Source organism: Helicoverpa zea, chromosome 4 (assembly GCF_022581195.2).
Source record: "Helicoverpa zea isolate HzStark_Cry1AcR chromosome 4, ilHelZeax1.1, whole genome shotgun sequence".
Classification (NCBI taxonomy): Eukaryota; Metazoa; Arthropoda; class Insecta; order Lepidoptera; family Noctuidae; genus Helicoverpa; species Helicoverpa zea.
The window spans coordinates 11,338,670-11,365,045 of NC_061455.1; the positions used below are offsets into that span (position 1 = coordinate 11,338,670).

At 36.5% G+C, this 26,376-nt stretch overlaps 2 protein-coding genes across 2 annotated transcripts in view; one reads left to right on the forward strand and one right to left on the reverse strand.

Moving 5' to 3' along the window:
• Positions 1 to 180: 180 nt before the first annotated feature.
• On the reverse strand, positions 181 to 12,194 carry LOC124629891 (medium-chain acyl-CoA ligase ACSF2, mitochondrial). The gene is made up of 12 exons (XM_047163546.1): positions 11,407 to 12,194; positions 9,126 to 9,309; positions 5,343 to 5,471; positions 4,845 to 5,065; positions 4,138 to 4,253; positions 3,727 to 3,833; positions 3,256 to 3,383; positions 2,641 to 2,809; positions 2,188 to 2,301; positions 1,707 to 1,849; positions 1,397 to 1,538; positions 181 to 712 (listed from the first exon to the last, which is right to left on the reverse strand). The coding sequence occupies exons 1-12, from the start codon at positions 11,460 to 11,462 to the stop codon at positions 485 to 487; spliced, it is 1,737 nt and encodes a 578-aa protein (XP_047019502.1). The 5' UTR covers positions 11,463 to 12,194; the 3' UTR covers positions 181 to 484.
• Positions 12,195 to 15,799: 3,605 nt separating this feature from the next.
• LOC124629697 (serine/threonine-protein phosphatase 6 regulatory ankyrin repeat subunit A) overlaps positions 15,800 to 26,376 on the forward strand; it is a 38,312-nt gene continuing 27,735 nt past the window's right edge. Inside the window, exon 1 of the mRNA XM_047163210.1 lies at positions 15,800 to 16,141. Within this exon, the coding sequence (XP_047019166.1) occupies positions 15,800 to 16,141 (342 nt within the window). The remainder of the gene's footprint in view (positions 16,142 to 26,376) is intronic.

Here is a 26,376-nt window from a genome sequence, read left to right on the forward strand (position 1 = left end):
GCTTAGCCCCGCTCCGCTCTCAAAGGAACCGCAGCCGTACTATTTATTTATTACGTTAGGTACTTTTTTTTACTTTTTGTGTTATATCATATGTTTACAAACGTTATAATACGGAACTGGTACTATTAAATATGGGTGGTTATTGACATTTGAGGTAGTTAATAATAAAAAACGTGTGCATTATATTTCAGGCTTGTTGTAGTACTTAAATTGGTCATTAATTTGGCAATATCACAATGTTAGTTTTAGTTTAACAATAAAAAAAATCATAACAATATTGTAATATTTTACAAAAATATATGAATTATGCAACTGTCAGCTTTGACTGACTCAGAGCTCCATTTTCAAGTACTTACTTAATTTACATGATTTTGTCTTTGAAAAAACAGCAAAAAAGCAAACCTTACAAATAAACAATAATATTTACATAATAATTCAGCGGTTTATAATACAAGTACAATAATATCTACATATTTACATAAACCTACAATTTGCCAGATTCGATGAGGTCTTTAATGCGATGTTTTTGTATTTTTCCTGAAGCGGTTTTCGGGAACTCGTCAATGACTTTCATGAGTCTGGGTATCTTGAACCGCGCCAACCGACCCTCGCAATGTTTTTTGATGTCATCTATGGTGACTGTGGCTCCTTCTTTTACTCGGAGTACTGCACAAAGGTCTTCGCCTAGACGCTCGTCTGATACTCCAACGACCTGATAAAAAATGTAATTATTTTAAGGTTGGTTATGGACAAAAACCTTTAAAAGGTGTCTGATTTTGGCATAAAACTTTTCACGTCAGATTAAAAAAAATGAGAGTATGTTTCTCCTATGCATATCATGCGTTGGGGTAAAAAAATTACGACTTCCAAATTGTGAGCAATGTACCTAAATAAATCTTCGCTTACTTGATTCAGTATTTGACTATTAAAGGGATGATTATTCATTATTTCAGCCATAGGACATGCACTGCTGTAAATAGGCCTCCCCATTGATTTTGGAAAGGACCGCTTGGAAGTGACCTAAGTTCAAAGCGTACCTACTACATATTTAGAATATATTATTCGTAGGAACATCTCGTTGGTTAATTTAACAAGAAAAAACCGGCCAAGTGCGAGTCGGACTCGCACACAAAGGGTTCCGTTATAATTTAGAAAATGAGTAAAAAAATCACGTCTGTCGTATGGGAGCCCCTAAAGTATTTATTTTATTCTAGTTTTCAGTATTTGTTGCTACAGTGACAACAGAAATATATCATCTGTGAAAATTTCAACTATCACGGTTCATGAGATACAGCCCGGTGACAGCCGGACAGATGGACGGACGGACGGAGGAGCGAAAACGATAGGTCCCGTTTTACGCTTTGGGTATGGAACCCTAAAAATGATGTTTTCTTACTTGACTATCCTTAATATCAGGATGTGTATTCAACCAGTCTTCAATCTCTTTAGGCGCGATGTTCTCCCCTCCTCGAACTATAATGTCCTTCAACCGGCCCACCACGCGGCCGTAACCGTCCTCACTTATTGTGAACTTATCTCTGCAATAAATTAAATTAATTAATGATTGATATTAAATGTTCATATTTATGAGATGACGCCGGATACAAAGAACAATATACACGGACAAGCAATAACACAATCAATATTCTGATATTGGCAGGGGGTTAATAATGTTATTAACAAAGATAAGAATTCCAAAATCTTACCCCGTATACAACCATCCGTCTTTGTTGATGGTCTCACTGGTCTTCTTGGGCTCGTCCCAGTAGCCGATCATGTTGTTGTAGCCTCTCACCAGCAGCTCGCCAGGTTTGCCGAATGGTACCATCTCACCGTTGTCGTCTACTACCTAGAAATATGGTGATTTTTGAACATTCATATAAAAATGATAACTGATGTTTGCGGTATAGAAGATTACCGAAGATTACTAAAAGGAATACCGATTTGCTCCTTGCTATGTTAACGTATACATACCTATGTATAATTGATATGAGGAACTTCGTTCCAAAATCCGCCTGTGTGTATAAAACCTTTGGTCAAAAAACTCCGATTTGGAACTGCCGTTTTGGTCACTCATATTTCTTGATAAATAATCGGAGGATGCTCATTTTAAATCAAGTCTATCTTGCTTGAAAAAATATGTATAGCAGCAGATGTTGTCTTTAAACTTTTTGTAACTGATCATACCTTAGCTTCATTATGATCATGTAAGCAGCCAACGGTCTCTGCTACCACATCAGTGCTGTCACCCGGAACACTTTGGAAGTTACACGCCACTGTTTCTGATAGCCCGTACAGACACTGGAAAGAAGACAGTATGTAAATTAAGAATACCTTGGTAATACAAAAATATACAAATACATCTAGATTAAATGGCTTGAAGCTTTGTTGGGATAGGCTCGATTGTTTAGTTAATTGAATTAAGATCGATTTTTATCTGAGTTTTGATTTTGTACGTACATGTTATATAAAATTTACTTTCCTCTTAAGTTCCAAGTACGCCGACAGCATAAAGATTTTCTTAAAAGAACTGGTACTTTGAAATTGAACGAGATTTATAGTGAATAGTTGTTTACGAAAACTGACGTTTATGACTTCGGTGAACTTGGGCCTATTAAGATATAATAAATAGTCGTATACCGTAACAGCCTCCGCCTTAAGCTCAGTCTGCATGTCTCTAATAAGCTGTGGACTGCAAGGCGCTCCGGCCGCCATCGCCACGCGCAGTCCTGAGGGGGTGGCGCCCAGAGACTTCAGCCGAGCTAACATGTCCACATACATGGTTGGTGTGCCCGTCACTATTGTGCATCTGAAAATATTAGTGTTACCGTCAGAAAGTTGCTTCATAAAAATGCAAGCTTATAAAAGCGTGTTAAAATCATTAAGACTCATTGGGTGCTTATAAGTATCATCTGAACATTACAGGTGATTGGAATCCAAATAGTCTAACAATATAATTTTTAAGTACGTAAGGGGTTTTGAGAAAACAGTTCATATGTATAGGTAAGCTTGTAAAACAAGGATATTTAGGTGCATTTGGGTAGACTGGAAGTTAACCCTAACATAATCGCATGCAGACAACATTATTTTGTAATTTTAACTGTGTGCGAAATTATGACCAAGAACCATAATAGTCACTGGTGAATTACTATTTATTATGAACTTCATATTTAGCAGAAATAGGATGACATAAATAACCTACAATAAGTACTTAATACATAGTAATTCTCAAATATAGAAACAAATGCAACATACTTCTCCGCTAACAAAGCATTGAGGTTGTCATTAACATTGTAGAAGGGAGCTGACAACACCAGCGTGCTGCCGTGCTGTAGACCACTCAGGCTTGTCACTATACAGCCCAGAGCATGGAAGAACGGCGCCTGGAAATAAGACAAAACAATTTTATCATAAGTATGTTATGATCAATCAAAGTAATTGGGTATGTCTAATCAATAAAATCAATACTTCCTGCCTGCAAGCCAGTTAAAAATAAGATTTCGTAAGACCTAACACCTTGATTTCCCTATGTGGAGCAAGAATTAGCTACAAGACCTATAGAAGAAATTGTAAGTAGAGCATATTTCATAGTAGCTTATTCAAATTATAATTATTACTACCATATACCACTGGTGGGAGTTTGTGGTAAGGCGAGAAGAAAGCGTTAGAAACATAACACATTTGTTTGTCTATTAACGTGAAACGTGTAAGAGTATTGTTACCTACCTGCACGAGGACGGTTTGGTGAGCCTGGTCTAGAATATTCCTTTTGCCTATAAAGTATGTGTTGTTCACAACTCCAAGATGGGAATTCAGAGCTGCCTTGGGGTCCCCTGAAAATATGAAACAGTATGTATAGGCACAAACATTACCACTACGTAAATAAGGCCTACATTTTTAATACGCTTCCTGTATTCTTCGACTTTTTTTCATTGTTTATAGGGTCTCGTTTTACCAGTATTTTACCGGATGGTAAGCGACGGTCAAAGATGAAGTTCATTTGCGTAGAAGTAACCTACTCTCTCTTGAGTTGATCGATTCTCAGGTTGTAGTTATCAGGAACCACAGACCCTGGCAAGGAGTTACTCCGTATCTTGTACATATATCTAGTAGTAATGTGGTTTCAATAAGATTCACCTGTGGTTCCCGAAGTCAGAAGAATAAGGGTGCCATCACTCGGCTTGATTTCAAAGGTGTATCGAGAAATCTGGCTGCCTGAGCCCGATACTAGTGAATTGAAGGAAGTTGTTCCCCTGTAAACATAGGTAAGGGTATTTAGATATCATATAGTAAAAAGTTGAATAGTATCACTACTGAAATAACTTGGTAAGTTTTATCACTTTTAAATATATCAGATAAATAAATAAAAATTAACTTGAATATTTTCCTTGGCCGGATAAATGGTAAGAGGCTGTAGGACATTTCCAAATATGAAATTATGACGATTCCCTTTAGATTGATGGAATTTCGTGCCAGTTCTCTACCATAAAACCCATTTTGTGGAACTATATAGTTGATGATTTTGGATGGAGCTAGCTGTGTTTTGGATGGCACGTTAAACTGTAGGTCCCGGCTGTCATTGGACATCCTTGGCAGTCGTTACGGGTAGTCAGAAGCTAGTAAGTCTGACACCAGTCTAACCAAGGGGTATTGGGTTGCCCGGGTAACTGGGTTGAGGAGGTCAGGCAGGGCAGTCGCTTCTTGTAAAGCACCGGTACTCAGCTACATCCGGCTAGACTGGAAGCCGACCCCAACATAGTTGGGAAAAAGGCTCGGAGGAGCTGATGATTTTGAGATTTTGGGCTATGCAATGCTATTTATTTAATCCGTCATAAGTAACTCACGCGAGATGGTCCTTCCCGATGCTGATCACAGAGTTCAAAGTGGGGAACTCGCTGGACTGCAGAGAGAACGGCTTACTATTCTCCAGCTCTGGTATCATTTGCGAGAGTGACTCGTAATAGTTCTTCCTTTGAGTCTTATCGCCTATCAATAAGCTTTTTATTCCAGTCTTTTTGATACAGAAACTCAGTTCTCGGTTCTCGTAGATTGGGTTCAATAACACCTGAAAAAAGCAAAATATTTAGGTACGATATCATATAAATAATATATGTATATGGAAATAATTAAGAACTCGATGAGATTGCAATGTCTACTTTTCCCATTGTTTAACGGTTAAACAATGGGAAAAGGTTAAAGTTTAACCTTTCTTAGATTTTCATTAGATGTACTAATTATTCCTAATTATTCTGAAGACTAAAGGAATCAAAAGTACTGATGGAATATTTGAACATCCTGAAGCATTTAGTTCATTCTTCTACCGTTATTGCCATGTAACTTACAGAAATCAATCCAGCTCTGGAAGCGGCCACCAGAGCGACTAGCCATGAGGAACAGTTGTGTGACCACAAGCCCAGCCGGTCGCCCTTCTTCAGACCCTGGGCGCGGAGAGCACATGCTAGAGAGTCTGCCTGCAATGAGAATTTTATTATTTATTTATTTAATAAGGTACACCAACAATAATACATAAAAAAAATATACCGGCCGAATTGAGAACCTCCTCCTTTTTGGAAAGTCGGTTAAAAATACTTTTTTTTTATTTATGGCCGAGACAGAAAACTTATATGTAGGTATATCTTTAACAGATGTACACAATATTCATACGTAAACAAAAAAAAAACTTGGACAAAATAGGGTGTTAATTAAGGTAAACGTACCAATAGTCGTCGGATTTCGGAAATCACTGACTTTGAAGCGCTGCTGTGTGTTAAATATTCAATAGAAAATGATAATTTTTGTATGACGTGATAGAGTATTTATTCGTTATTCTAAGTAACTAATGTTTTTTTAATAATTTTGTTGGGTTTATGTACTTATTAAGGCAAAAGTAAAAAAAGGGCGATTTGTACCAATAGTCGTCTGATTTGTACGGATACTCGTCAAATATTCCCAGTACTCGTCAACTTTTAATGCTAATGTGAACTCTCTGCTCTTGAACATAAAGTTCAAGTTATGAACATTTTTTTTGTGCTTGAATTTGTTAAGTATACTTGTGCCTTTGAAACATTAGGTAGATGGATAGAAAACCAAATCCCTATTTAGAATAGCAGGTCATAATCTGTTAGAAGATCAGTTATATGTACCTATCTATCAAACGCTTGGAATCACTAAAGCAGTCTATAAAATATATGTTATATTTCTTAATCATAATAACCATGCAGTCATGTGCTCCTGCTGGCAGGAGTGAAGCATGACCGGGATAGGTCTCCCGCCTCTGGCTTGCCTTCATTGACCGTCCAGAGTGGAGTCGTCGTTGGGGTCGGCTTCCGGTCTAACCGGATTCAGCTGAGTACTAGTGCTTTATAAGAAGCGACTGCCTATCTGACCTCCTGAACCCAGTTACCCGGGCAACCCAATGCCCCTTGGTTAGACTGGCATCAGTCTTACTGGCTTCTGACTACCCGTAACGACTGCCAAGGATGTTCAATGACAGCCGGGACCTACAGTTTAACGTGCCATCCGAAACACAATCATTCGTGTCTAAGATATTTATACTTAGAAAGTACATACAAACTTAGGAAAGTTGCATTGGTACTTGCCTATGGCCACTAGGCCACCACGACTTTTTTCCAGGTGTTTCCTATATCCTAATCCACAAACATTCCAACGCAATAGCCCAAGTAGTTTCCTTCATAGCTAGCAATAGTTTAGCACAGAACCGGGGATTGTCCTTGGGTTCATTTCTATAGTATATATTCATCATCATCATCTCAGCCATAGGACGTCCACTGCTGAACATAGGCCTCCCCCTTAGATCTCCACAGATACCTGTTGGAGGCGACCTACATCCAGCGTCTTCCGGCGACCTTTATAAGGTCGTCTGTCCACCTTGTTGGTGGACTGGTTTGCTAGTCCGTGGTCTCCACTCCAGAGCTTTTCGACCCCATCGGCCATCCGCTCTGCGAGCAATATAGCCAGCCCATTGCCACTTCAACTTGCTAATCCGGTGGGCTATATCGGTGACTTTAGTTCGTCTACGGATCTCCTCATTGCGGATTCGATCACGTAGAGACACACCGAGCATAGCCCTCTCCATAGCTCGTTGAGCGACTTTGAGCTTTGAGATGAGGCCGATAGTGAGAGACCACGTTCCGGTGCCGTAAGGCATCACTGGTAACACACATTGGTTGAAGACTTTCGTCTTGAGGCACTGAGGTATGTCGGACGAAAAGACATTGCGCAGTTTCCCGAACGCTGCCCAGCCGAGTTGGATTCAGCGAGTTGACCTCTTTCTCGAAGTTGGACCTACCTAATTGGACTACTTGTCCTAGGTAGATATATATGAGTCGACAACTTCGAGTACCGAGCTTCCAACAGAGACTGGGGTGGGCTCAACATGGACATTTGACATAATTTTCGTCTTGTCCATGTTTATTTTCAGGCCCACCCGTTGTGTAACTCGATCGAGGCCATCGAGCATCATACTGAGTTCCTCCATCGACTTTGCCATGACTACGGTGTCATCGGCAAACCGAAGGTGAGTGATGTATTCGCCGTTGATGTTGATGCCAAGTCCTTCCCATTCCAAGAGCTTGAAGGCGTCTTCCATTGCGGCGGTAAACAGTTTCGGGGAGATAACGTCCCCCTGTCTTACGCCTCTTCTCAATGGAATCGGCTTCGTGCTATGCAGGAGCATACTCGGACCGACATGATGGCGTTATCATACAAACACTTCAACACTTCGATGTACCGATAGTCAATATGGCATCGTTGGAGTGACTCAAGTACCACCCATGTTTCCACCGAATCGAAGGCTTTCTCATAGTCCACAAACCCTGAGCATAATGGCAAGTTATACTCCTCGGTCTTCTGTATAACTTGCCGCAGCGTATGGATGTGGTCTATGGTACTATAGCCTCTTCGGAAACTGGCTTGTTCGGGAGTATATATTATACAGGCATAATCGTCGGTTTTGTTATTAAAGCACATTAGGAAGAGGCAGACACATGCAGTTATTTCTAACAAAAAGCATAATGTAAGAACAGTCAATTTTTGCTTGCCATAAATTGTAATCCAAGCGTAGTAGACCTACTTGTACCCAGAGCGGTAGATATGTATCGCGTGTACTTAATCGAATGGCGGAGGCCTACAGCGGCCAATATATACCTAAAAAAACACTCGTAGATAGTGCATACTTATGAATACCTTTAAGAAACATATTAATTGAATCGAATAACATAACTGTGTGCGTGCATCTAGAACCAGCAGAGTAAAATATACTCCTAAGAAAAAGCTTAAAAGAAACGCAGTTTTATCAACAAATGTAGTCTAAACCTTAAATATGTTTGTTCTAGAGAGTAAACAATTTTGTAATAGTCCCGATATTAGCTATTTATTCGCATTTTGTACTGTAAAACACAAAATATCCTCATTATGACGAGTTCAGGTGCAACTTTTGAGCATGTCCCAGTAGTCGTCATAAATAATTCTAAAATTGACGGGTTTTGGGTCAAATGGGAGTTTGAAAGTGCCAGTAGATGTCACATTAAAAAAATATAGGTATCTTCTATGTTAAAAGTATTCCAAATTGCATATTACATCGTTAGCAAATAAACTTAACTATCTAATTAAACAAAGAAACATACCGCAGACCCCACTGGAGTTATGTAAATCAAAACACAAAACCACGTGCTGAGTTTCACTTTTGACAGCTGAACTTCACGAAAAAACGATTTTGTTAGGGCACACACGTTTCGAATAACATATCTTAGAAGCCATGACTGTTAATACCCCGTATTGTCATTTCAATTGTGCAATATATTATCAACAATATGTTGATATATAAAACGGCCCATTTTCAGTTCAGTAGAAAAAATAAATAAAAGTTTTTAGATTAATTGACGACTATTGGGGCATGACGACTTCACCCGCGTTTACCTTAGTTAGGAAAATTGTGGGCATTCGGATCCCATACCCGAGGGTTTCAACCCCAAACGGTTCGAAAATATATTTGCCGACAAGGCCACTATATTTCCGCCGCTTGAGGTTCTCCCATGATGATGATAATGTTCCTCGAAACCATACTGACCATGGTTCTAGGTTTTATTCACTAGATTTGTTCTTACCTGTCTCAACAATTCTGCGTAAGTAATAGTCACGTCTTCATGCACAGATCTGATGGCGACCCTGTCCGGGTATTTGTTTACAGACTTGGCGATCACTTCGCCGAGTGTTGTCTGTTTCAGGGGTTCAGTTCCCGGGTTCTTTAGATAACTCTGTCCAGCAGCTGCCTGAATGTGACTTTTCCATCTGGAAAGAAAATGATGCTATGAATAAGTCCTCTAAAAGAAAAAAATATTTTCTTACTGGGGTGAAAAAGGTTTGGTCTATTTAAAACATCTTATTTTTATTTATTTTTTATTTTTTTAGGTTTTACTTTTTTATTTACCTCAAAATCTGTACATTATATTTTAAAATAAACTAAGTCTATATCTCCGCAAAAAAGAAAACTTAAAACTAATAAAGGGCGTCGAAAAATTGATCCTCATCGCTGTCACCCGGCAGTATACCCAAAAGGCTGGCTGCATTGCCACGTTGAATGGCATTGCTTTAACGTTGGGCGAAATAAAAGCCAGAAAAACATTTTATTGTAAAGTAAATAATATTGCATAAAATAATGGAGCTAAAGAATTGTTATATTTGCTTGAGCACCCTCATCTCAAGAACTATTAGACCGATTTAACAAAATATTTTCCTGTCACACAGCCCATTGATCAAGGAAAGTTATAGGATACTTTTCTCCGGGTTGCGTGAAGTACTTCTTTGGAAAACGAGTCAGTTGAAATATATGTGTCATTGTAGTACTACCTATTTTAAATTATAAATACCTACATAATCATCAAGTTTACATCCTCAGTAGTGAGATAACAATGATAACGTAAATACTGCATACAACATAATTTTAGATAGGGATTGATAAGAATATGACAACCTTTTCGAAATGTAATTTTAGGTAAGTGCTGTTAGAAAACAGTTCTAAGTTAGGATGATTTACCCACATAACTGCATCGACCATCTATAGATAAATACCGATATTATAACACTCAATAAATATGAAGAGTTTGTTTGATTGCGGTTACTGCTATTGTTACTGTTACTGTTACAGCCTTTAAGCCGTCCCACTGCTGCTTCTCTCACAGGGAGAAGGATTGAGCATATCACCACGCTTGCTCAATACGGGTTGGTGATTTCAGACTATATAGGTAGTCCAGGTTTCCTCGAGATGTTTTCCTTCACCTTTTAATCAGCCTTGCCAGCCATTGAATGCGGTAATCTCAGGAAATATAGGACTAGTTTGAAAAACTCTTTCAATATAACTTGATCTCACTGCATGAGTAGAAAAATTCATGGTTGTTAAAAAATATTAAATTGTCATCGCAGCGAAAACCTAATTCCGTGTAAACTATAACAACGTAGGTACCTAATTGAGATAAACAAGCAGACAAAATAACTGCGTGTTATGGTGGCAGAAATACACACTCAACCAATCGTTTGCGTAATTAACACTATACCTACCATAACACCATCCATTCATAACAACATTAGACAATAACGCGGGTCTAACTAATGTTAAATATTCTAATTGCTTGTTATTACAAATAAACTCTGAAAATAGTCCGGAATTATTAAATAAGTAGCTGTTTCCCGCAACAGTTTAAGATTAGAAGATAATATTTAATTTTAATAAAATTACTTTTTTTTTTTAAGATAGTTGTTTAATTAATACTAACGCCCATCTATAATTTTTTCACAAACTAAGCTAACATGTTATAAAAAATCACCTATCAGATGTGGAGTGACACAAGTTGGGAAGCAGAAAAAATATAAACAAATAGTTAAATGAGGAAAATTTAACGAAAAAAAATTACCTTAATCATAGTTGTTATTTTTTTTTTTGTAATTTCTAGTGTTTATTTTAAAAATAATTTACAACTAAATGTTACTGATGCACGACAGTTCATTGTATCTTTAAGTAAGGAGTTTTTTTTTGATAAACAATATCAAAAGGCGTAGCAGACTAATGGCCTTGACAATACCGGTTACAATGCAAATGATTCGAGGAAACGTTTCTATATAAATACGATTACAAATCAATTTGTAATTTCAAAACTAACTTTTATATATTTATTTTTAAATATAATTTACAATAATAAATTAATAACCATATTTAACTACGAGTGATTAACTGATGTACTGAACAGGACTCTAGCCATAGAGGTGTAAATTGAAGAATTACACATAAAAAATCTTCTTATCTTGTACTAACAAAACAAAACATTAAACCCTCCTTTTCCATCATAACATGGGCTAGCATGAGATTTTTTTAATAATTATAAGTAAACGAACCTTTTATTAACAACGCTACTTAACCTCGTAGCTTTCACCGCATTTTTGCTCCACATAATAAACAAAATATAGTAAAACAATTTATCTACAAACACGACCGCACCATCAGGCTCACACTGACAAACTGATTAACTGATCATCGCTCACAAACCGCATTATTATATAAACAAATTCTTATCGGAGTTGATAACAACGTTATATGTACAAAAATTTGAGTCTATACATATTATGCAATGTTATGATCAAAATATACTCGCAGTAGCTGTTAGGGACTACACACACTTATTCAGCTCTATTCGCGTTTCGCCGAATGGTTTTGGTCACACTTATTCAGCTCTACTTCTATCAGCGGCGTACAGCGGCGTAAGAGTGCGTACGGCGCTGAATATGCTGCGAAGACGGTCAGCTACTCAATTAGTATTGTGCCCTCAACATGGACAGTTCTATGTGCGATATTTTTGTCGTTTCGTTACTTGCAGAAGACATAGAAAAAAATAAGCGTAAAAAATTAAAACGCAAATGACAGTGGGTCGACCCACTTTGGGTAAATAAAAATTTGGTTGGAGAATACGCGACATTGGTACCCCAATTAAAACAAAATAATACTAAATTCAAAGAGAATGATACTCATAATGATTACGTAATAATAAATCAAATCTATCCAGGAGCTATGCAGGTTGCAACTTGTCGACAAGGAGTTGAGAACCATACGTGTGCAGCGCTGTTCCGCCCCATTCAGCGTCGAACGCGGCGGAACAGCGCTGAATGCGGCAGATCAGCGCTGATCTCCATCTAAAGCACCAAGCACTCGCATGATAAAAACACATTTTATACTTGTTTGCCGCGAAAGCTGAATACACGCGGAAAGCTAAATGGATGCGTACGCGTCTCCATACAAAATCGTTGTTTTCTATGGACATAAGCTGAATAGAGCTGAATAAGTGTGAGTAGTCCCTTAGTGGTAACATCATCATCATTAATTTAAGAGCCCAGCTCTTGTCGGTGCAGCTCCTTCCATTTACACCTATCTAGCGCCAACTCCTGAACTTCCTTATACGTCACAACCTTCACCTTTTCTTTAATTTGCTTGATGTAGCTATATCTTGGACGACCACTTCCTCTCTTTCCTTCGACCTTCCCTTCCACGATGTTTTTGATAAAATCGTCGTGACGTATAAGGTGTATTAGTGGTAACAAGTAAGTATTAATTAATGCTATGACAATGTAAACAATTATACTGTATATACGTATGAATAAAGTAGATATGTATGTGGTAGCTACACAGCAGACATTGTGTTTCTAGGTTGGTACTTGTATTGTATGGAAACTGATATGCTCTTGCGCATTGTCACGTCATAATGCGTGTAGGGAATATGTAAGTTTTATTCCAGCTTTATTTTTAGCTAAATTATATGTGATCTCTTTTTGGTACCTATTGTAGAGACCAAGTAGGTGAATAAACAGTCAAGCATAGAATCTAAAAAGGTACCTTATTTCGAAGGACACAACGCTCCTTCTTTATAATGTAAATTCCTTATTTACTTTCTTAAACTATGGTAAACTGTTTGAATTAAAATTTATCAATTGATTAAAGTAAAATCAATAAGAATTATTTCAAAAACTTGATTTGAACGACAAAATCAAGTTTTTGAATTCTATATCCATAGTAATGTTAGGTAGATGTTATAAACATACCTTTATCTATGTGTCAACAAACGTATGTATTTTGATTTGGATTACGTAGGTATAATGTGTACGTACCGGGTGCGCGGGAGTTGTTTTTGTGTTTCAAGAGTAACGACCTTGATGTAACGTAATATAATACCTATGCTAAGCGATTTATTTTTGTGTATGTCAATAATAAGATTAGTCAATAATAAGATTAGCGGCTGAGATTTTTATACGTGTTAAACTAATGTTGCAAGTGCAATAAATAGTTATGTTATATCCGTGGATTACAACTTATTTACAAACACCAACAACTTATTTATTTACTAACTTACAACAACACACTTACTTATTTAGGTACTAAAACTGATATTTTCCGAACAACAATGTATATCTTATATTTTTAAATAAGGAAGAAATTACTAATTATTCATTGAAATCCCATAAGCTTCTTCATGAAAATCTATACAAAATCTGCAATTTATCAAATCATGAACATAATATACATACATGCGTTTTAGGTAGAGGGACGCTGTCACTCCTAATTGGCCGAGCAGACCATGGTAGCGAAGCTAGTATGTGATATGGTGAGATGCACGTCCAAACTTATCTCCATGTTGTTTTGTATACAAAACTGATGAACGTAGTAGATAAACTGATGTAAGTATATACATAGATAATACTGATATGATTACAATACTTCACACCTTTTTACGGACTTCCCAAAAAAGCGGAGGTTATCAATTCGGATGGTTGTATTTTTTTCAACAAACCTTTGCATGATGGTATGTTACCCTCATGCAATCTACGGTTAAATGATCAGCCAACTGAAAAGGTTTTGTTGTCTTTGGTTTTAATCAGGTGAAAAAATGAGCAATAATAGCATTATCTTATTATTTTTATTTATAGTTGATGGCAAGCGATTCGTCGATTTCACTGTCAACGAGTCGCCCAATGATGTAAAAGTTTCAAAACTTCACAAATAATTTCAGCTCGACCCAGGAGTCGAATCCCGGGGCTCCGGGGGCCCCGGGGGCCCTATGAACCACCACTGCATTGCAACCAGTGCAGAATCTCAAAGGCTCTAGAATGGAACTGTACTGGAGTTGGAAAATAAAGCATGAAACTACTTAACATCCAGAAAATGTGTCATCGGCGATAAGCAATTGATTTGAAAAACACATAGGAAAATCTTCAATTATGTTCAGCACTTTGACTTCTAGTGTTCAGGCATTCAACAACCTGTGACTGGTCTCTATGTTCGAAAATGGGTAACATTTGGTGATAGTATTAGCAAATATGGGTTGTACTAAACACAGTCTGAAGCGTACAGTGTACAATCATAACTATATGCATTAACCAGCACCACATTATTTTGCGTAATAATTCCGGATTCAATACTCCATCCATCAAAAAGCAAACAAGACTCCCTCAAAGGCACATGATACCTCTTATTGGGGCTCAATAAAAACTGTAACAGAACTCCATATTTCGCACTTACATAAGGAGACCGCAGTAAAATTACACACAAATTATATACGTAACATAACGGACCACGGTCAAGTCTTTGTATTCTTTTTGGTATCTGATCTTGGCGGTGGTTGAATCGAGGCCGTGGGTTGCCCCGCCCCGCGCCCCCCGCCGCTCCGGAAGTGGCGTGTGGGGCGCACGCGACGCCCCCCCTCGCCCCGCTCAACCCCGCAACCCTCTGTGACGAAACATGCAAATTTAGCCGACCTCCTAAGGCCACGATACAGATCTAGGTAGGTGAAAATGCGTTACAAATGTATTTTCCGCCTTCCTGTTTTCTCTAACAAGGTCACAGGGTGAAAGATCTAGGTGATCCTTTGCTTTAAATACGTTTTATAATTATGCATTTAACCTTATTTGGGATTTTACGACCAAAATAAAGTCGTGAGGCCTACCGCCCACACAAAAACACTTCGAAACGATGTTTAAAGTTATTGAAGTAATCGCATAACCAAGATCCTTATTTCATCGCATACATAGTTTCCTTTCATGAAGTTGGAAAGCTGAAGAAACCGTTAACTCATCGAACACTGACGGTGCTGTTTAACTTCATTACTAAATTGCAACCCGTATTGTGTATCGAGAGTGTATCATATCATATCATGCCCAACAATACCACTGTATATTGAACTCGCAATTCGCTAAAAGATTAAAAACTAATAAATAAGGCTATTAGCGAAATTGAAATGGATTAGAATAAGTTTTAAAATTCAATTACTTTGTTGAAATGTATGTCGTATTACACATTGTAGGACACATGTCAAGTTACAAAGGTTTGACGATTCGTTTCCAGAAATAGTCTTGATGAAGACTGGAGCTTATTTTCTGCTGTAAATCCTATCCGATTCAAAATCTGATTGATGGTGGCCTAAAACAAAAGATACAAACTATTCCCGAAAGAAACAAAAAAGGGGAGAGTTTGTCAAGAAAGTCAGCAACAAGCGAGGGTCCCGCCACACAATAAATGGGTCAATGCATGGGACGTTCTGAGACATCGCTCGCGGGAGTTTGTTTGTAAATCCAGCCGGGCGCACCGTCGCCTTTATTTACTCGAATCATGCAAGAAGTCGGCGGTACGCAACCGTGCCGCAGTCATGCTCCGCCCGCCCAACGAATAACATACTCGCAAGCTCGAGCCATGGCCGTCCGTGATACCCTGTGCAGTGCTTCGTAAATGTGATACTGTTATGTGACGATGTCTCAGGCCGCCGGCGGCAAGAAGGGAGGCAAGGGCCCCCCTAAGAAAAATGTGGACGAGGACAAAAACCCGCCGGCTAAGGCCGCGGATGAGGCTAAAGATGAGACTTCTTCTAACAATGGTGATAAAAAGGAGGTTAAGGAGAGCAACGGGACGGAGAATGTGGCGAAGCCTCCGAGTGCGGGGATCAACATCAGGGAGGTGGCTGCGAAGATCCTCATGTTGGCGCAGAAGGGGGAATGGCCGGCAGTGGAGCAGACGCTCAAGGTCCTGGAGAAGCTGGTGGCGGCTGGTGGCGAGGATGCCGTCTCCGTACCCATGGCGGGGATCCTGGATCCGGTAATGTTATATTTTGTGCTGAATTACAGACCATACAGAACGCTCTCGCTTTCTCGCACTGCTCAAATAATGAGTGATGGTGACTGGTCACTATAACTTTAGGACAGGATTATCCATTAGTTTTATGTTATGCTTTAGATTAGTTGATGCCAAAGAGTGCTTAATTACATCAATGCCAGATGATGCTCTGAAGGTAATTTATGACGTGCAAGTACCAAAGGGTCTGGAGAGAAAACCTGCCTATTGAGCTTTGCCCAGATTTTAAGAATAAAATTCCTTACTTGGAACAGGTGTTTTAATAATAGGTAATACTATAGAATACGTACATTCAAGCTGGACTGCTATCCAAATATCGTGTTTGGAACGCGCGGGGAATTCCTGACACCTCCGCTCAACAATTTAAGGAATGGAAATATTTTAATTCCTCTTTCAAAACAATATTGAAAACATTTTTTTTGCTCTACAAGTCTAATTCTCTTTTAGAACTGCCAATTAAAATACAATTTCAGTGTCTCCCACTGCATATTGCATTTGCATATGCAAGTCATTATTTTTCATTGGTTTTTACTTTCGATTTAGCTTACCCCACTAATATTCTAAACCCAGCCGTACACAGTGTTTTATTACACATAACAGTGGCCTTGTTTTAAGTCCAAATTAATTCCAGGTACACCTATTACAGATGTCCTTCATAATTTCGTTAGCCGCGTGGTCGCCAAAGGTTTTACTTTGGAGAGAAACCTTCAACCTTCTTGGTTCACTTAAAAATGGCTGCTTTATAATCTATAGAATCAAGTTGTTATTATTCAATTGTAGGGGTACGAATCTGATAGTGCTGAATGCGATGGTTTTAGAGAAGATAGATTTTATTCAAAAACGACATTAAATACATACTTTTCCCCCTTCTCGGAAAGAGAATTTTTACTTTTCTTATGTGGGCGCAAAATAAAATAGTATCCGTTATGGGATAAAATTACCTAATTGAATTTAGAACATCGTCAGTTTGTGAAATCAAAACATCAATAAACCTATTTACTTCTACCTCTATGTTACCTTTGTCATAGCAACCTATCTTTATTTGTTAAAACCTCAGACTCGGGATCGTTTTCGTGTACTTTTTTAATTTGCTCTTCGCGCGCCATTTTCTCTTCCTCGAAGAGCCGGGATGAAAGATCTTGACTTGAATGCAAAGATTTTCCACCTCATACTCTTTTCATTCCGGGACTAACACACTGGATTTTAAGCTCGCTGCACTTTTCGTGTAGCATTCGATATATTTTTTTCAATTAAGGTAGAGTAGGTACGAATGGAATAGGTGGACTATTTAAAAGTTGTGCTTAAGTATTATTATTAGATATTTAAAATACTAGGTGCAATGAAGTATGAAGTATGTATGTATAGTAAGTATGAATTTTAATCCATTTGTTACTTGATCTAAAAATTATTTCGACTTTTGTTAAAGCTTCTTGGTAAACATGAATATTTTACCTTTTGCAAATAAGATCCGTTATTGTTAAAAATAATACATCGTAAATGGGTGCCTACTCGTTTCGCATCCAAAAACAACGCTTGCTAGTGTTAATAGTGAAGTTAAAACATTTTGTTCGATATCAGAAACTTGTGTTAACCTAAATTGTGACTCGTAAATATAAATAACTCGTTCTTGGACATTATTAAGTTTCTTGTAATAATAGGTATAATTAAATGCTGAAAAAACATGTATAAATTAGTGAATTCTAGCTGCTCCTTTTCGTCTGATTTAGTCATTTTTGAAGCATTATTTGCAAATTATTCTCTACCAGACCACGGGACTACAAAAGCCCGGTTTTAGAAGGCGAACGTGGGGCCGAAGCCAAAACGTTGAAGTCTTTTAGAGACAACTTAAATGCAATGTTGACACATAACTGATAATTAGATCCTTATGTACTAGATATACCTAATATTTTAATTGCTATATTTGTGTTTTATTTTTTTTGGATCGCTTGTAGCACATATTTTTTAAAATATTACTAGAAAATACATGCAATTTCAGAACTTTAGTTTGATTATAACCAGATACCGTGAGACGTCGGCACAAAACGCCTGCAATGAAACGTTAAACTATACTACGTTCAGCAAATTGCTTGTTATTACTTGCAGTACTGCGTTAAAACATTGTAAATGAGGAAATTGCATTTATTTTCATTGCAAATTCTATTGATAGCAAAGAATTGAATTATATTGTTAAAATAAATGGAGTACCTAACTATAATAATTGATTAGATTTATTTGGGGTATTTTCTAACAGGACCAGAATGTAACGGTTTCTTTAAAATACATGAATGCAACATAAGGAGTTTTGAAAAATAAATAATTCATGATTACATTAAAAAAATAAAGGTCCGATTACTCTCATTTCGTTTAATAAAAACACAACGGTTCAGTTTCAAATTTTCAGTGCACTGATTGACAAACGAAATAAAACTTTTGATTTAAGTCCGATTTGAGATTATGACATCAAATCACGCGTAGAAACTTCCCTATTAACATTAATTATACTGTTGAACTTAGATTACAAATGAGGGCGCTGTCTAAACATAGAAGTGTTAATTATAACCTTTACGAAGAGATTTGTTTATATTTTTGACAAACAACTTGTGAACTTAATATAATCTTGACAAGATGTAAAGAACACAAACCAGGGTAATAACACTTATCGATAGTTATACGTGTACAATATTTTCACTCTGTTTAAAATGATGCATGTGCGTTATCCAAAATATCCAATCCTTTCAGTGATCATGTCAATCAAATGCAATTTTCGTGTCAGGAACAACGGTAAAATTATCAAATATATTTATACGGTTAAGTAATTACACTAATTATTCATGAAAAATATTTCAGTATACTACATCTCGGTTTTGTTTTCCAGCTCATAATTGTTCACAGTACGTGGCCTGATATTTTTTAAGTATTACAATCTCTAAAGTACAAAAGCACTGTAAGATCTGAATGTTCTTGTACATTCCAGAAACTTCCTTATTCCAGAAGCACAAGGCAGCCACAGATACTCGTATATTTGAAACAAGGCAGATCGCCGCGATTACGGTTGAATTTTTATTGAATAGCCCTCAATCACGTCACGCGCTCATCCATAGTTACTGAGCGGGTCTCGCATTCTTTTTGTCACAAATATTATATATCATTCGACTATTGGTATTCTGCATTTAATTTTCTATTTTTTTTTTGTTTGTCTTAGAGTTTGTCCTAGGACAAACAGACAGAGTTATTGTTGCACGATTGTCTTTGGTATTTGAAAAGATAAGGAATAGAAAGCGGTTTTGTCTAGGTTTCAGTTTGTAGAAATATTTCGGTATCTATTGTTACAATTCGTATATTGCAATAGTGGTTTTTGTTAGCTTTTAATCTTTATTATGAGTAGAACTCAGATCAATTCTTTGATCTGAGGAGTAGAAGTCGAAATTCTAATGGTTCAAGTTCAACATAAAATTAGAATTATGCTTGTTAGATAAAATGTGTAATTTCGAAAAACAACAAAAGAAAACTACTTTATCTCAGACATGAAGCAGCGCATGCCATGTAAACAGATGTTACTAGTATTTATGCTTGATTACATTATTATTGTTATTATCTTAAATTATAACAATAATCATATTTCTTGTATCTAAACAATCCAATAAAAATTAATAGCAACAACCTGATCAAATGTAAACAAACATTGGCTCCTCCGGTAGTTTGTATACAAAATCCATACATCTTCCCTGAAAAACAAAGCAACATTACTAGGGGGGATTCCTGTCCCAATTTCCAGAAATTATAGCGTTTCCAAGCAAATATACCTCTAAATAGCAGTGTGTTCAGGGGAGTTCAGAAACTTGCTTCTTAGGGAGCGATGTCTGTTCGATATCTTGGCAACGGTTCGCGTGTCTGTCGCTCTACAAGACATCTTTCTACGTTTTTACTACCCTCACTGGGGATGCCTACCGCCGGATCGATCACAACTATCGCCATATATGATTTGTTTTGCTATTCGCGTGTGAATCCGCTTTCCATTTTGAATTCTTGTGTCTTTGAGCATATATCAATATTCGGTCGTATGTGACAGGAATATCCGATGGTGCATGTGTCTGCGAAGCTTGAAGGTCGAGATTGAGGAATTCGGATGTTTGAATTTGATTTGAGATGACGTTAAGAACCTTGGGGTAGCTGGAATGCATTTCTTAGTGCACGCAATGTCTGACGAGCGCTGACAAAAATCACGATGACTGGCTGACTGAAGTGTTCGCTTGAGAAAGTTTTACGATAAGATTTTATTCAAAGCATTTGCCATTTCAAAGCATAAAAAATGTTATCAATATTTCTTTTATCATTGAAACTGAAACTTCTTAATTATTTTCTACTGTAAATATTGAGGTTCACCAACAATGTGAAAATTAACTCATTTAACTAATTCATTCTCTTACTAACCCTTGTAAAAGTCCGATTTCCTATTGTAAACTAAAAATGCGTTTCACACAAACGAGGCTATCGCTGCGAAATTAATTGATCACTCAAATTCACTGCGAATTAATTAGCGAATCAATCTCAGTCGCAGGAAATAAAGGTATTCCACCCTGAACGATTGAGGCTTTGAAAGAAAAAAAAAACACGTTTAGTTGTGCTAACAAATATACAGGGTTGAATTTTAAGCAGTGCTTACTTATATTTGGTTTCGTCTGATTGGCATACACCGGTCGCTGATGGAACAACGCCTATCATTAGCCTTAGGCTCACATAGCTCACTTGAAACCACAATGAAAGAAACTTATTAATTTAGCTCAATTACAAATCAAAACCCATTCAGCTGTAAAAATTACAAAATATTCTATTTTTACACACGTTTACGGCATGGCCGCGTGCTACAGAAACCATGGTGGTCAATTAAAGGCTAAATCTTAATAGAAGTGGCGTGAGGTAAGTGTGCCAGACGGCGTCGCCGTGCCACTTGTGATCCATTCCACGGAAAATCGTTACTGGACGCTATTATATAGTGAAGATATTACACTTGCCTTATCTTTGGTAAACTGGTTACAGTTCCTGGTAATTGTGTTGTGGATTTGTTGAATTGGTGGGAGAAAATGAGCTTCATTTGTTTCTCTTTCAAATCGAAACTTTTATTTAATGTAAATGCGCAGCTTTTAACTTTAGTTGAAATACTAAACGAGGAAAAGGCTTTTTGCTATGTAAGTAAATTAAGTACCATCCAAAATCAGAACCACAATAAATATAATTACCCAGTTTCCATATCAAGAATCAAGCATAAACCGACTAATTCGAGTCCAACATTCTCCATCAGCACTCATTGTCTCGATGTCGCAGCTACAAGTAATTCTGACCCAAACGCCCAAACGACCATTTCCGCCTAAAAGCGATATTTTCACGTCCCGGCCTACATTCGAGGTGTAAATCGAATATAAGCCGCCAACTGACCATTTCTGTGTCAAGGGTAAGAGCTAGGAGTTTTGCGTGCTTGCTTGTTAATCGATGGGAGATTTCCGACCTTGGGTTCCACCACATCCTTGGGTAAAGCTGACCTGTCTAATACTTGAGGCCGTAGGAATGAGGGAAGTTGGAAGCTCGTAAAACGCCAAAATTCTCGAGTGTTTTACTACATTGGTTGGGCGCGTGGAGTTCCTCGATTTTTGTCGGCTATGCGGCTTGCGCCACTTCTGTAATTGCTAAGTATGTGCCGGTTATGTTGAGTTTGCCGGTTATGAAATTAGGTACTAGAATTGAATAATAATTAATTGAGAACTATTTTGGGTTTGTATGTTGTTAGTCGTATAGTGCAGTCCATATTCTGCCAGTAGGTTTTTAATACATTTCATAACAAATGTTTTTATCGCGAAAAGTTTCGGTTCATCTGAGCACTCCGCATTTTAAATCAAACTCATAATTTTATGGCCAAAAGTACGATTTCATTACATTTTTATAGCTTTCTCAAAAACATTGCACGAAATACATACAATTTACAGAGAACATTAAATTTTTATTTACGTTAATTTGCCGACTGCATGATGTTTAACTTTTAACTTTAGGTTATTGCAATCATAATACACATTGTTTTAATGAACCTAAAACAAATAACTTAATGAACGATTATTTTAAGGGTACTATGTAGGTAATCACTTAGAATCGAATGCTCGACTATTGCGGCAAGCCGCACCTGGATAATGTAGAACAATTCAAAACAATTACTTCATAAGCATGTCATGTCACAAATCCTGAAAAAATAAATAATTTAGCTTATTTAAACAAGGAAAGCCTCTTACGAGCTCCTACAGTCTTCTCTTACAAATATTACAATAACACCAATCTTACAATAACTAAGTCCTTATAAATACACTACAAATACAAAGACATTTTGTTCACAATTACACATACAGAAATGGGGTTCCATACGATTTTTATTTCCCTCGTGAAATTCCGCCGTCCCTTTAATGGCAGTTACCATCATGAATTATTCACATCGGCTGACTCAATAAAGTTGCGGTACTTAATTCAACTTTGTTTGGTCTTAAATTTCTTTGATATTTATTTATCAATACTAGCAAATCAACCTTTGCAACAGTATGATATTATCAAGCGATTTTCAGTCATAGGCAGAGAGATTCATAATTACTGTGTTAGCATCATTTGTCCTGTCAAAACCTGGGACGTCCCCTTAGGGTTGGAGTCCCCGCAGACTAAAAGATCGGCTAGTCAGATAGTTGGCCCCATGGTTAATCCAATCAACTTTTTTAGTCTTACTTATACCGGCCTTAAACCTGATCATGTGCGCACTTCAATATCCATTTCTCTCTCCATCATTTATTTAAGTCTTATCATTTTTGCCATACTAAAAGTTTGCAGTGTTATGTGGCTCTCATAAGTATGAAGATAGTGTTATACCTACCTATTTCTAGTGTACCTACAGGTATGGTTTACGGAGGTCGCGGTGGGCTGCAACTAATGAATATTAATTACTTTCATGCGACGATTAATTAGCTGGTACTTAGACTGGTGATTTTGCAAATTTTTGTATTCCACTTAAGTGTTGGGTAATATTAATCAGCTTAAAAAGAAAAGTTAAATTGTATAATTTAAAAACTTTCGTAGTTTGGGGTAAAAATATACAAACTATGGCACTTAAACTTCACAAATAATTTTGAGCGTAGCTTGCGTCCCCACTTAGAAAGACTTTTAAGATTCTGTATAGGTATCACTGTATGAAACACTAATGCTAAGAAACTGAGTCATAACTCTTAGTATCAAAATACAAATATAAAAACAATAAGCTTCAGCTAAAACCAAACACGACCGTGACCTAAAAATACAAAAATACGACAAAGTTATATCATAATTTATAATTGGTTGTCTGTCAAAGTGCATAGTTGTATGCAGCCCGTGCAACGTAATGCAATAGAGATCGGCTTTATATAACCCCTGAAGCCTTGTCTAGTTTCACGTAAACGTTTCAAATGGAAAACTGCCAAGTTCTTAGATAAGATATATTTCGTTTTATAGTGTAAAAAATGTTGGAATAGGCTGCGAATTGTGAAAATTTCTTCGAAACCATGAAATTATATTATTTTATCAGTAATATTCTAATCATATTTTTGTTTATACATGTTATTTCTTTAATTATTATTATAAAAATATGCTTATTTTGTGTCTTTCTTATAACTGGGATTTATCAAAACCCAGATATCATTAACTTACAATGTTTTAAAGGCACAAAATTTTTACGTAAATCGCAAAATATTCAGTCACCACTTGCACTCAGTTGAACCCATTTTTTCACAATCCAAACTTTCTCAGAAATAGTGTAAATGAAATTGGCCAACATTCTGTTTTTTGGCGACATGTTCCAAATAATACGTTCCGAAGCTATTATTAAATTAATGCACTATGTTTGTAGTTGGGAAGTAAATGAATGGAATGTATCAAAGAAATAACCTACTTACATAATAAAAAAGAGGTTCTAACTACACTTTGTTAGCTATAACCTATAACGTTGATTGCAATTTTACTAAATAGGTTTTTTTTTTTGCCTTTGGAAAGTTTGAAGGTCAGTGGGCCGAGGACTTTGAGTAATTTACAAAGTAACTAATCAAAAGTTTGTTGTGATTCAAAGAAAACAATGATGCTTAATAATATGTTATGATGTATGTAACGAACTGTATGTAAGTACGACGTATAAGTTGTATATTTTATAACAAAATATTTTTTTAAATTGACACATAGTCATTCAGTAGGTGACTCATAAAATTTGCTATTGCTCTCTAAGAAAAAATTACTTGAAATGTGATAATATTCATAAATATTTTACAGATTATGATAATTAAACTATTTAACTTTTTTTTTACGTCATGTAAATATGTACATAAACTGAACCCAACAATAAAATAACTTACTAATAGGCATTAAACTATTATTTAAGTAAAATATGTATAAAAAGACGAACAAATACTTACGTATCTATTGACTATTGTGAACTTACCTGATACCATCTCCTAATCCATTTGCTTCGGGTAAACTGAACAATTCGCGAGGGAGGCGGCAACAGTTACGGTAGCCGCACACTGCAGACTTTTTAGTTGCTCAACAGTTTGATCAAACGCTTGACAAGTATGGAAATGAATGATGGTATGCACATAACAAAAGACCGACTAAAAACTTTGATTGATTTCACGATTTTTTTTATTTTTATTACTTTCGTGCCAACCATCGGCCGACTGTTTATTTATTTTATTTAGGATCTCCAACAAAAGATGTAGACATTTATAACATAACTTATGTATGACAAAACAATGGGAAAATTGTCGGTCAGCTAAGTAGTTTAGTTTGCAGTATGCGGGTATTCTTGCTTTTCAAAAGAAATGGAAAAACTCTGTAGTTACTGTGGATGTCACGTGATCAAACAATATCAATTTAATATTATTGAGACATTGACTTCGATGTGCGTTGATAATAGTCTGGTCTATGAATGGTTTTGTCTGTCGCATTGTTAGTAGACAAAATAATTTTAAAAAATACCCTTTTGTAATTTTTGTTATATTTATTTTACCAAATCAAATAAATTCGTTATTTTGTATGTAATCATTCGTTTAACTTCAATTTAGGGTCGAATCTTGCCGGCTTTAAATGAGAATAAATGTAAACCACAAATGGATATACGTACAGTAAGCAGTTTCGTAGCATTAGTAGTGTTAGGTATTATCTGATGAGGTAAACTACGCCTCATTCTATAAAAAACCAAATATTACTCTGTTAATTAATTCCAAAAATACAATTTTATTTATTTATTCAATAAAATCTTACATTATATTCCAACTTAACAACCTATTTATTTTTAAGTTAACGAGATTCGTTTATTAATTACTATATTACTAAGTACATTGACCATTGATGTAAGCCTAGGTCAAATAAACTAGAATCTAGATCATATCTAACCTCAGCCTATATGCATTAAACGGTGAAATTTTCAATTAAATGAAACTTATAGAACTGGTGAGCAAGTCAAGGTTTTCACAAGGGCGAGACAGCGATGGCTGTGCTTTCGAACTTGTTGGAAAATGTATAATACTGGGTTTTAGGATAAACAGATATGCATAGTATGAGATAGATAGGTAATTATTTTATTTTATTACACATGGCAATAATTTGTAGTTTTCGCATGGTGATTTTGTTTTTTAAGTATCATTTTTAATATCAGGCAATGATGAAACGTATGTGATGTCTGGTCTACAATACTGGCTGATTAAACTGAATTTATTAAATAAATAATTACCTAAAAACAATTTAATACAAGTTCATTAACATTTACACAGATGTGCAGTAGTGAAACGAACTTGCATTTTGGTTTCAAGTTTATATAAAAATTGAATTTATTCTTACTAAACCTATTGTTTTATACTTTCTACATAACATATTATTAGTTTTCAAAGTTTATATTTCACATTCAAAACTCAAGTAAACCATTTTCACCTGACACAAAGTCGACCCAAGTTTCGAAGCTCCCATAGTTTACAAACGTCGATAGTTCACGTAGATAAGTTGACACCATCGTTGATGTCTTTCTGACGGCCGATGTTCCTTTGTAGGGACATATCGTATTGAGAGATACGGAATGTAGTCAATCGATGACTTACTAGCCGTTTCTCGTAGTTTTACTCGCGTAGCAAGGGAACTACTTCTTGTACAAGGATAAAACT